The 13,339-nt window shown below is 44.2% G+C and overlaps 1 protein-coding gene across 1 annotated transcript in view; it reads left to right on the top strand.

Annotated features, from left to right (window-relative positions):
* The window catches only part of ccdc40 (coiled-coil domain containing 40), a 68,299-nt gene that overhangs the window by 5,115 nt on the left and 49,845 nt on the right, over positions 1-13,339 (top strand). Inside the window, exons 9-11 of the mRNA XM_052141339.1 lie at positions 8,731-8,852; positions 8,943-9,186; positions 11,974-12,156. Of these exons, the coding sequence (XP_051997299.1) occupies positions 8,731-8,852; positions 8,943-9,186; positions 11,974-12,156 (549 nt within the window). The remainder of the gene's footprint in view (positions 1-8,730; positions 8,853-8,942; positions 9,187-11,973; positions 12,157-13,339) is intronic.

Raw genomic sequence — 13,339 nt, forward strand, 5'->3', positions numbered from 1 at the left:
GGGCGAGCCTCTGTTTGGAGACGGCATTCCCTTTCTGCCGTCCCCCAAAGCAGACAAAGAGCTGCTCAGAGCGTCTGGTGCTCTGTGTGCGGTCCAGGTAAATGCGCAGGGCGCGCACTGGACATAGCAACGAAAGGGCTGGGTCTGCCTCCTCCCGGGGCAGCGCTTGCAGGTTCACTACCTGATCTCGGAATGGTGTGGTAGGAACCTTGGGCACATAGCCCAGTCGCGGTCTTAGGATCACAGACGTATCTGCCGGACCGAACTCCAGGCAAGTGTCGCTGACAGAGAACGCTTGCAGGTCCCCGACCCTCTTGATAGAGGCGAGCGCGATCAGCAGGGCCGTCTTAAGAGAGAGGGCCCTGAGTCCAATTGATTCAAGCGGCTCGAAGGGGGGTCTCTGGAGTCCTGCCAAGACTACCGAGAGATCCCAGGAGGGAACTAGGCCTGGCCGGGAGGGATTCAACCTCCGGGCGCCTCTCAGGAACCTGAGGATCAGGTCGTGCTTACCCAAAGACTTGCCGTCTACAGGATTGTGGTGGGCGGCAATGGCGGCAACATACACCTTGAGGGTGGACGGGGACAGCCTCCTGTCCAGCCTCTCCTGTAGGAACAGGAGCGCTGACCTAATCGCGCATCTCTGTGGGTCTTCAGTTCGGGAAGAACACCAATCTGCGAACAAGTGCCACTTTAGGGCGTAAAGGTGCCTGGTAGAGGGGGCTCTGGCTTGGTTAATTGTATTCACAATGGTCGCCGGTAAGCCGGCTAGCTCTTCCGCATCCCGTCCAGGGACCAGACGTGGAGGTTCCAGAGGTCTGGGCGCGGGTGCCAGAGCGTGCCCCGTCCCTGAGAGAGGAGGTCCTTTCTCAGGGGAATTCGCCAGGGAGGAGCTGTAGTGAGAAGTCTGAGTTCCGAGAACCAAGTCTGAGTGGGCCAGTAGGGGGCCACTAATGTGACTCGCTCCTCGTCCTCCCTGACCTTGCACAGCACCGGTACAAGAAGGCTCACTGGGGGAAATGCGTACTTGCGCAGCCCCGAGGGCCAGCTGTGTGCCAGCGCGTCTGTCCCAAGGGGAGCCTCTGTTAGGGCGTACCAGAGTGGGCAGTGGGAGGTTTCCTGGGAGGCAAACAGGTCTACCTGGGCCTTGCCAAACCATTCCCAAATCAGCTGGACCGACTGGGGGTGAAGCCTCTACTCCCCGCTGGGCAGGCGTTGTTGTGATAGCGCGTCCGCTACGACGTTGAGCTTGCCGGGGATGTGAGTGGCACGCAGTGACCTGAGTCGCTGCTGGCTCCATAGGAGGAGACGGCGGGCGAGTTGTGACATGTGGTGGGAGCGTACGCCGCCTTGGCGATTTATGTACGCCACCACCGTGGTGCTGTCCGATCTCACGAGGACGTGTTTGTCCCGAACTAATGGGAGGAACTTGCTGAGGGCGAGAAGGACGGTCAGCAACTCCAGGCAGTTGATGTGCCAACGCAGCGGGGCCCCTTTCCAACGGCCCGCTGCTGCGTGCCCGCTGCACACGGCACCCCACCCGGACCGGGAGGCGTCGGTTGTGACCAGAACGCGTCGAGACACCTGCTGCAGGGGCACTCCTTCCCGTAAAAAGCAGAGGTCTGTCCAGGGTCGGAGTGTTTTGAGGCAGGCGGGGGTGATCCTTACCCGATGCGTGCCGTGGTGCCATGCTTGTCTCGGGACTCGAGTCTGGAGCCAGTGCTGGAGTGGCATCAACCCCAGCGGCGCGACTGCTGTGGAGGACGCCATATGCCCCAGGAGCCTCTGGAAAACTTTTAGAGGGACCACTGTGCCTGGCTTGAAGGAAGCGAGGCAATCCAGCACCGACTGAGCACACTCGCTCGTGAGACGTGCTGTCATTGAGACTGAGTCTAACTCCAACCCGAGAAAAGAGATGCTCTGAACCGGAGTGAGCTTGCTCTTTTCCCAGTTGACCTGAAGCCCCAAGCGGCTGAGGTGCCGGAGCACCTGGTCTCTGTGTGTGCATAGTAACTCTCGAGAGTGTGCTAGGATAAGCCAGTCATCGAGGTAGTTGAGAATGCGGATGCCGGCTACTCGTAGTGGGGCAAGAGCCGCCTCTGCGACCTTCGTGAAGACGCGAGGGGACAGAGACAGGCCGAAGGGGAGGACTTTGTACTGAAACGCCTGGCCGCCGAACGCGAACCGTAAGAAGGGTCGGTGTCGTGGCAGAATTGAGACGTGGAAGTACGCGTCCTTCAGGTCTACCGCTGCGAACCAATCTAGATGCTGAACGCCAGCCAGAATATTTCTCTGCGTGAGCATTTTGAACGGGAGTTTTAACAAGGCCCGATTGAAAACCCGCAGGTCCAGGATTGGTCGTAAGCCGCTGCCTTTCTTGGGTACAATGAAGTAAGGGCTGTAGAAACCCTTCCTCATTTCGGTTGGAGGGACGGGCATTACTGCGCCCTTGGCTAAGAGGGTCGCGATTTCCGTGCGCAGGGAACTGGCATGCTCGCCGTGTACTGCGGAAAAGCGTACGCCCCTGAAGGGGGGCGGGAGCCGGGCTAACTGAATTGCGTAACCGAGTCGAATGGTCTGGTGCAGCCAGCTTGATGCGTTGGGAAGCGAAAACCACGCTTCCCAGCTCTGCGCTAGGGGCACCAAAGGGACGAGTATTTTGGACGTACCCGGCTGGGCCTCGCAGCGGGGCGGAACAGGTAATGCAGCGTCGGGCGGCTTCGTTGCGGCCTGAGGCTGGGGTGCTGAGAATAGACTCAAAGCACTTACCTTGCTCCGCGCACCCGGCAGGGGGCGGGTTCGTGACTGAGGAGGAGGTCTGCTGGCGTCCTCTGGACTCGTCTGAACCGGCCGGCCGGGGGGCAGTTGTAGGCAGGCGGAAGGCGGGATCGCCGCGTCCGGTGTACCAGGACTGTCGTAATCTGAAAGCAGATTGCCGTGAGAACGGCATTTGCGGGCCAGGTGACCCAGAGGCAAAGGAAATAGCTCTTTTATTGAGAATGTGGGTACCACAGCCCCCGTCAGGGTCTGTGGCAAATGAAAAAACAAAGGATTCTCCTCCCGGCCCTCCACCGGGGGACGGAGCAGTCTTACCACCTCCGGAGCTAACGTCTTGGGCTCTGGGTCAGCTGTCTCAGGAACGCTTGGGAGCCTTCCAATCCGGAGGGTTCCAATCCAACCCCACGCTCACGGCGGCCCGGGAAAGCATGTCGGACATCTGAGCGTCGGCCTCAGCCTGGGCCTGCTGGCCCGAAGGCGGCAGTCCAGGGGAGTCCTCGGCATCAGACATCGCACTCTCCGATGCAGCGGCGAGCTCATCTGCTTCAGACTCGGGAGGATAGACGGCCAGGCCGTGAAGTGAGCGGGAGGTTCGCGGGGGGCTACCTGGCGAAACCGCACCCGCTGCCGCCCCCAAATCGCCCCCAGCGCCAACCGCATCGTCCTCAATCCCGTGGGAAGAAGGAGCAATGCGGGGTGTGGCTGGGGCGGCTTGCTTTCTATTGAAAGCAAGCCGCGACCGCAACGTGGTCATGGTCATGTTCTCGCAGTGAGAACATGAACCATCCACAAACGCCGCCTCGGTGTGATCGCGGCCCAAACACACGAGACAGCGCCTGTGGCCGTCTGAAGCGGAGAGACTTCTACCGCATCCAGGAACGACACAGGGGCGGAAAGGCATCTTTAAAAGGACGTTCAACGCCGCTGTGTTTGCTCTTTTAGAGAAATTTGCTCTTTTAAAGGAAATCACTCTTTTAATACACAGTGTGTGTGTGTGTGTCTGCGCTGTCGAAGCGCTCAGGGGCAACAATGCACGCCGTGCAAAGTACAGAGAAAGCCGCTGTTGTGCGCCGTCAAATCCAACAGCAAGCAGATCGTCAGAGATACAGGAACGTTCAGGGTGTGTATTCTCGCAGCAGACTGCAAACAGACCATCGGCTCCGAAGAAATTTTCTGACTAAACTTCCGTATTTTCCCCTGCTTAAATACCCGTATGAGGGGGCGGGGTATGCAAATACTGACTGCCAACTCTCATTGGCCCTTTTCAATAGGTCAGAGGTGAATATCAGCGCTCAAGAGTGACCCCTAGTGTCGCTTCTCCGACACAACGTGGAGAGAGCGACAGAAGGGGAACTGTTAAGTTTTAAAACTCAAAACTTCCTCCTCACTACAAAAAGAGCATTTGTTCAAACCAAGCTGTCAGAACGAATCGTTTTCTACTTTCACATTGTGAAATCACACTAGCTATGTTTATATGCACTAATTTTCATCAATCTGAATAAATTAAATCCGATTGCAGATTCCGAATGTACTGTTTTTTTGTACCCTAAACTTTGCAATATGCTAAAAATATTTGTTTACATGTGCATTACATGTATTCTGAACAAAACTTCTGCACATTCGAAGAGCATCAGTCATTGCATTCTGAAAAAGCAGAGAAAAGATGAGAAAGGCACCACGCATGGCACCAAAGTCCATAATTGGCATTTTTGCTTTTTTGAGATATCTAAATATCTAAACAAAATATGCCAGAAGAGCTTCCTACTTATAGTATGTTTCTCACTTTACTCGGAAAACAAAGAATTAGAAGCAGTGTCCAAAATCCTGTCCTGTGTTTGCCTCATGCTCGTTCCTCCTCCAATATAACCGCAGGCATCTCTGGATGTGAGTATGAAATAAAGACAGGTGGGTGAGAGTTGTTCTTGTTGTCCTTAAAGGAGTTTACAGATGTGGAATGGAAACAAAATAATAGGGACTTTAAGCAACAGCAGCGGACGGGACGCTATGCAACAATCACCAAGCAATAATGACGGAGGAACAGTGCATTTAATAAAGAAAAAAAAGTCATTTAAACCAGCAAGAGAAAAGTTTTTACTCTAGTATGATATAAATAGCATACGTTTAAAACCTAGATATGATTATTAATAGGTGATCAAAACTTTTGTGTTTTTTCTTCAATGTCTACTCTAAATTAAACATGAGTTTTGAGGAAGACGTTTAGGCGATGTTTGTGTTCACTTTGCATCATCTCTTGTAAAAAATAAACATTTATTACTTCCCTAATCTGTCACATTGTATCGATTGTCACATGGCAAAGAAGAAATGCTTTAGAAATTATGGTTACGACGTGAGGAAGTGAGTGAGGTTGCATACATGCAATGGAACACAAAAAGGTGTATAGCTGCACCAGCTGTGTAAACTCCCTATTAAGAATGACACAACATTCTCTTTGCTTTATGTGATGTCAGGATCACATTTACTGTATGTGATGCAGAATATTCTGTGCGAGCCTGCATACCCTTAATAATGTGTGGTCATTGCTTTGTAGCAATTTGCAGGTCCCTGTGATGAGTATCATGTATGAACATATGCACCAGTGCATGCGCATGAGTGCAAGTTATTTTAGAGTCTGACTGAGAAAGAAGTCAGATGCAAATATTCAATCTGATAATTTTTTCCAGATTGAGGTGTTTACATGAAGGCTTTTCAATCCTATTGTGCTATCAGTCGTATTATAAACAGATTATTTGGTTGCATATAAACAGATTTTGTTGGTAGACATTTGCATCTGACTGCATTCATAACAAAACATCAACGCATACTTTACTTTTAATTGATCCTTTGTTAAACCCTGCCTTAAAAGTGCTTCTGACCAATCCTGTCTTATCAACTGTTGGCCTGCCATCATTACTCTTACACACGTTTGCTTACAGCGAATGGTGTGTTTGAGTTCTTTTAACCGGGATTTTATTAAAATAATCCCAAAAAAGTAAAACACGTTGTTACTGGTGTTGTGAGAAATCGAGTCCCTCCCTTAAAATCGGGTCTCCCTCTGGTGTCACAGCAATTCCACTGGCTGAGGGACCTACTAATGGGAACTATATTCACCACCTGAGTATAAATCCTTTAAAATGGTTTTATGATGTACACTTGTGGCCAAAAGTTTGGAATAATGTACAGATTTTGCTGTTTTGGAAGGAAATTGGTACTTAAATTCACCAAAGTGGCATTCAACTGATCACAAAGTATAGTTAGGACATTACTGATGTAAAAAAAAGCACCATCACTAGTCATTTTTGATCAAATGTAGACAGGCCCCATTTCCAGCAGCCATTACTCCAACACCTTATCCCGTAGTAATAAAGTTACTAAAAGTTGTTAAATGAAGCTTAACATTGCCTTTGTGTTTATGTTTTTGTTGCCACATTATGTGATGTCTTAAGGTCATTATAAACTCAAAAATGGCAAAAAAAAAAAAAAAACTTTACCTGGAAACTCGTCATTCAATAATTGTTTTGAGGAATGAAGGCTATACAATGCTTGATTTGTTCAACCAAATTGGCCCTTTTTGAATGGAAATCAACAGAGCTGGTTGATAGGTTACTCTAAATGGTTGCTAGGGCATGGCTAAGTAGTTTATATGATGATACATGAAGTCTGTTTGGTCATCCAAGTAAAACAAGCAAACTGGAATTTCTCTAGGACATTCTGATCCAAAGATATCAGTCAATGGGGCTGGTTGTTAGGATGCTCTTATTAGTTGCTATGGCGTTGCAAATTTGTTTCAAAATACATTGTCTTGTCATAGTAGGAAACAATTGTTTTCATGGGCAAGAGCCTTTCCATATTATGCTTCTGGGGCACTTTTGGGCTGGTTTTAAGGCAGCATTTTACAGTTTAATAATAAAAAGGAATATTAGTCATAATGGACCACACTAGTCAAATATATCAGATTGTATCCTATAGACGATTTAACTAATCAAATTTCTTTTGATATTTTTTTGCTTGCATGGTCTAGCGCTGACCTTGGCCAAGTTTGGTGAAGATCTGATTAACACCCTAGGATGAGTTTGAAAAAGTATGGTTTTCAGTAAATTAGATTGGCAGATACATTTTATAAAATGAAATAAAACTGAGATATACATTCTGTAGGACTTGACTCAAGGATTTAGAGGTAAAAACATTTTGATTTTAAAGAGCTTGGATGCCAAGTAATTAGCAAAAATGTAAATGTTTTTATTAAAGTGTCACATTGTGGCTGATTCTCACAAAACTTGGTACGCAGCCTCATTTTGACACTGTGTATGAATATGTCACGATTCCCTTGTTGTCTGCCCCATGTTTCACTTGTCTTTGTCTAAAAACTACACTTCCCACAATTCCCGGATCTCATCACTGCCATCATTGTGTCATTGTTCGCACCTGTTTGTCGTTTGTGATCCTCCTGTGTCTGTGTATATAAACTCTGTTTGTTCTCCACTCCTTGTCGTTCGTTGAATGTTGATGTTCTGACTGTTTTGACGTTTCACTGTCCTGATGTTCGCTCTGCTGCCCGTCTTGTCATATTTATCCTGCCATGTTTATCCGTTCCGTGTTCCTTTGATGTCTCCCTGTTTTAGTTTCAGTTTCCCCTCGTGGATGTTTCATTTGTTCCAGTTTTGTCTTATTTTCACTTTTGTTCAATACACCGCGTTTAGATCCCACTTCTTGTCTGCCCTCGTCTGCATTCATAACAGAATATCTCAAGTTTCATAATTGCCGGCCATTCAGATTTCACGTTATCAGCTGCTGAAATTTGATTGGCTGCTGACGGCCATGTTTTTAAAGTTATGCAACTGTGCTCTTAGACCTTGATGACACCTTGGACAAAGACAGTGCATGTAAATGTAAATTCAAGTCGATCGGACCAACGGTTCCATAGTTAGAGCCATTTTTAGTTTTTTAATTATTGTAGTGCCACCAAGAGGCACTATTTATGTGACCTCAGCATGAGCCCATACATAAGTTTACCAAATTTGGTGATAATACCTCAATCCAATCAAAAGTTATAACCGTTTTACAAAAATGGACTCGCCCACTATGAACGCTTTGGCGTACCGTTTGACGATAAATCAGAATTTTTAAATTCCTTTTATACTTTTGCTTGAACCCCTAATAATAATAATTAAAATCCTAACAAAAACAAAAGGTTTTGAACCCCTAAAATCCTGACAATTACAATAGGGTTTCAGCCATTCAGGCTTGAATCCCTAATAATACAAATCCTTAAAATTACAATAGGTTTGTAGCCCTTTGGGCTTGAACCCCTAATAATACTAATAATAATAAAAATTCTGACAAAACAATAGGATTCTAGCCCTTCAGGCTTGAACCCCTAAAAATCCTAACAAAAACAATAGCTTTCTAGCCCTTCGTGCTTGAACCCTAATAATAATAATAAAAATCCTAACAAAAACAAAAGGTTTTGAACCCCTAAAAATCCTGACGATTACAATAGGGTTTCAGCCCTTCAGGCTTGAACCCCTAATAAAAATCCTTACAATTGCAATAGGGTTTCAGCCATTCGGGCTTGAACCCCTAAAAATCTTAGCAATTTCAATAGGGTTTCATCGCTAAGCGCTTGAACTTCATATAATTTGATTATTTTTGTTTTTTTATTTGGAACTTGATGGGCATATACCAAAAGATGAGATTATATATAACAAATGAATTATATATCTGGCATGCAAGAGTCATGCAAGAGGTGATATATGCCCACCTGTGACTGCACTGTCTGCATTTTAATTCAAAGAGTTGAATTCTATTTTGATATGGCTAGTTGCAGTGTTACTCTGCAGCCGTAAACAACTAAATTCCAGTTCATATTGTGTCTAATAATACACCTTAATTCCTTGACACACAGATGCCATCATTATTGTATACATATTGCACCCATGTCTGTGTGTGTTTGTGTAGGCACAGCTGGAACTGGACTCTCTGGTTGTCGAACGTAAACAGTTACTTCAGCAATGGAACAGTAGCCTGTTGATGATGAGGAAGAGGGATGAAGCTTACACTACTATGCAGGAAGAACTAAGGTGAATAAAATGCTTATAGTGTTTGTGTGTGTACTGTATATATGTGACACAGACAGCTGTATCGACCTGTATTGACTCCTCCTCCTCCAGGTTGGCCAATGATCATATGCGCTCTCTGGACACAGAGATTGAAGGCTATAAAAAGTGTATCACACTGGAGGAGGAGCAGAATGAACATCTGACTCTGCATCTGAACCGAGCCCAGACTGACTGCACCACATCACGTAAACTCATCACACAATCCCAGAACCATCAGGAGATCCTGCAGGCCCAATACAGCACATACACCCAAATGTTGCAGGAGACAGAGAAAACCCTCAACACTCTGCGTGGGGTACCTCATTTCCATCAGCTTACTGCACAAATATTTCACAATATTTCATGTTTTTATACTGTTCATAACTGACCTTGGTGCAGGTTAATGAGCCAGTCATGGGTAATTTCCCTGAGTGGCTACTCTGGGATTCAGAGATCTAAGACTGCTTTCACACTTGGTTTGATTGTTTGGTCCTAACCAGAGTTTGATCCCACCTTCCTGCCCCCCAGAGGTTTCTTTTTATGTTTGCTGCATCTGAATTCCTGTTCTTCTATACCAATTTAGTATGTACTCATTTTGGATGAAGATCATACTTCTCGACCATTATAAAGTATGTTCTTTAGATATGCAGGTGTGTAGTATACATTATATGAATTACTTGAATGTTGTTAATAACTACATTATAACCACAAGGAATCTTCCTTGGTTAATTTATTCTAAGAAAAGACAATTATTCTAAAGCAATCAGCAACGAGAAATGCATTATACATAGTAAATTAGATTGGCAGATACATTTTATAAAATTAAATAAAACTGAGATATACATTCTGTAGGACTTGACTTAATTATTGTAGTGCTACCAAGAGGCAAAGGTGTGCAATATTTATGTGACCTCAGCATGAGCCCATACATAAGTTTACCAAATTTGGTGATAATACCTCAATCCAATCAAAAGTTATAACAAATAACATGCTAAAATTTCTTTTATACTTTTGCTTGAACCCCTATAATAATAATAAAAATCCTAACAAAAACAAAAGGTTTTGAACCCCTAAAAATCCTGACAATTACAATAGGGTTTCAGCCTTCAGGCTTGAACCCCTAATAAAAATCCTTACAATTACAATAGGGTTTCAGCCATTCGGGCTTGATCAGCAACAAGAAATGCATTATACATAATCATTTTGAACAGAAGCATGCAAAAATGAACTGAGATAAAATAGCTTTTTTTTTTTGTCCAGCCAAATGTGGATTATAAAATAGTCTCACTCCATTTTCTCTGAATCTGAGTAAAAACCTGTCTGTCAGAGTACAGATCATAGACAAGATTTTGGTCACATTAAAGGGTAACTAAACACCTGCTCAGAGTCTGACTCCACCCACTAGAAATATTTGAAAATGCTGGAAAAGTGGGCAGACCCCGGCGGGGATAGAGGGAACGAACCGAGTAGTGACGGATTAATTGACAGCTGCTGTCAGACTCTATGTTATTATTATTCCTCACACGGTCGCAAGACGACATGTACATGAATCTGGCATGGTGAGCTGGAACCTGCTTACGTCAGCTGTCACCGCTTATGTCACGAAGTACCGCAAACAGCCAATAGGAAAATGCAACTGCAGTAGCCACCGTTCAACCTGAAGAGGGCAGCACTCAGACGTTTTTACACCATATATTGTAGAATTAAAACACTTTATACACAAATGTCAAAAAAATTACTTGAATCAATGACCAGTACTAATAAAGCCCCATGCCTACAGATCATTAACTAAAAAAAGTTGGTTTAGGGTTTAGTTACCCTTTAAGAAAAAAAAAAAAAAAAGAGTTTTGCCTTTACAAATAGTGGTTCACTTTTGCAAGTTAGGCCAATTACTTTCATACTTATAGAAAACCAGTGTTGACATGAATCATACCCCAGATAAACCACACACCTTTTCAAGCAGATTCGGGCATGGTTATTTGGTTCTTACCTGAGTTCAGAAAACCACTTTTAGACCAACCAAATGAAACCGATCTTATGTCAAAGGATACACAGCCAGAAAAAAATCTGATTTTCCGATCTGACTCAAATTTTTTTAGGTTTTAGTAGTCTCAACAGGTTAGGGTTAGAATCCGATTTTTTTTCAAGCCACATCCAAACCACATTTGTAGGTGGTTTGAAATAAGATTAAAATCAGATTCTTGTTAATGCTCAATTTGAACAGTCATTTCGGTTTTAATGTTATTTTTCCACACCATGTTGTGCGTGACGGGTTGTTAAGGTCAGGACGAATAGTTCCTCACATCATAAATTATGCTTTAACAGGACACTTTGAAGGGAAAACAATAATGATGGCCACACTGTTAGGATCATTACATACAGAATGTTCAATTAAAATCAATTATCAAAGGGGAAGGCGAAAACGACCCAGACATTGACTTTATTTACCCAAAGAGATGCTCTTTATTGTGGTAACCCACACCGGTTACAAGCCACCACAATGTGCTAAAATACATTTCATCATCTAACCAGATCCCCTTTGAGCATTTTTCTCTGAATCTGAGTAAAAACCTGTCTGTCAGAGTACAGATCATAGACAAGATCCCCTTCGAGCATTTTTCCGCTTCAATACGGGATGTTTTGATGCCAAGAGTTTTAATTTCTGCCAAAATGTGTGACGTCCTGGCTAAAACAGGACAGTTGTCAACCCATGGCAGGAAATAAGATCACATATGCCACCTCTCCCACTGCCTGTGACAGATGTGTTAACATTTGGATGTTAACCTCATGAAAAACATAATCAGTGGCAAAATATTAATTGCTAAACTTCCACACATGATGAACGTATCCAAGTTTGTATAGTTCCTATGACAACAAATGTGGACATAAATGTGGAAAAGCGACTGCAGTCTGAACAGAACTAATATCAGATCTGGCCACAAATAACTTGCAAATATTTCTCAAGTCCAACTTTCCCTGCAGTGTGAAAAAGCCAAACAGACTCAGGTCCAGACCAAAAGCTCTAGTGTGAAAGCGCCCTGACAGAACTGGCCACATGCTTACTTTCACCCATATGAGGTGTCTTTTTCTCTCTTTCTTTCAGGAGCATGAGGCACATCAGTACAAGCTCAAGACTCTCAGGAAGAAATTGGAGAGAGAGTCTGCAGTGCGTTTGGACTTGGAAGATCAGATCATGAACAAACTGCGAGAGCAGCTTACCCACAATAATGCAGCAAAGTACTCACGACGACTGACTGATAAAAATGCAGCACAAAGGAGAGAAAAGGTGAGATTTCACCTGACTAGTACTTGTTCACACTTTCCCAGGTGCTGCTGATATTATTAGTAAAATTATGTTGGGATGAGGCCAGGGCCAAAAAACTGTGAATTTTGGGTTTTTGTGATGAAGTTAATTTTTTTGGACAATAAACTTTTCGCAATGATTTATAATGCTTCTGATCACTCTGCACAATAATCTAGAAACAATGTGAATCAACACCACAACAACTGAAGCAGAAAACTTTGCGAAACACTACATTTATGTCACTGCCAATACTTTTGGCCACTGCTGTACATTTATTCATTTTAATATCTTATATATTTCGTATGTGTTGAAACTTGACACCGGGCGGCAGACACAGGAAAGTGCACCATTAGGTTGGTTTCATGCTGAAGAAGTAAGTTTTTTTGCATAATTTTTTCTTTCGTAAAAGCTAACAAGTGTAAATCCCAACATCATATACTGTTTGATGAAAAGACTGAAGACTGTCAGCCAAAACATGAGCTCATTGATGTCATTAAATGAGTGCTTTTTAATTCCATCTTTTACTCCTGGACGGAAGATCCATAATATTTAGTTTATATGTAGGGTTAAATTCTACCTAAGTTTAATGGTGCAATGCTCACATATTTAGTAGTGGACAAATTTGGCTTGGTGCACATTTACGCCACAACTAGGCTCATTTGTAATTTATGTATAGTTGGTGCAACCGGCCCCAGCTGAATACTACTCACTAAATATTGTTTGCTAGGTTATCCCCATCTGGTTGCTAAGCAGTTACAAGGATGATGCATATCAAGGCTCATTGCCAAACATGAGTGAAATAAGTCAACCCGGAAGTCTCTACGATGTTCTGGTGCAGAGATATGTGATTTGTTACTTGGTTGTTAGGGTAACCCCATCTGGTTGCTATGCAGTCACCAAGGTGATATTTATCAAGCCTCCTTTACATCCTGTGTGAAATAAGTCAACACGGAAGTCTCTACAATTTTTCTTGTGCGGAGATATGTTATTTGTTACCTGGATGCTAGGTTAACCCCATCTGGTTGCTAGGCAGTTACCAAGGTGATATTTATCAAGCCTCCTTGCCATCCTGAGTGAAATAAGTCAACCCGTAAATCTCTACGATGTTCTGGTGAAGAGATATGTGATTTGTTACTTGGTTGCTAGGTTAACATCATCTGGTTGC

The sequence above is a fragment of the Xyrauchen texanus genome, chromosome 13, assembly GCF_025860055.1.
Source record: "Xyrauchen texanus isolate HMW12.3.18 chromosome 13, RBS_HiC_50CHRs, whole genome shotgun sequence".
NCBI classification, from domain to species: Eukaryota; Metazoa; Chordata; class Actinopteri; order Cypriniformes; family Catostomidae; genus Xyrauchen; species Xyrauchen texanus.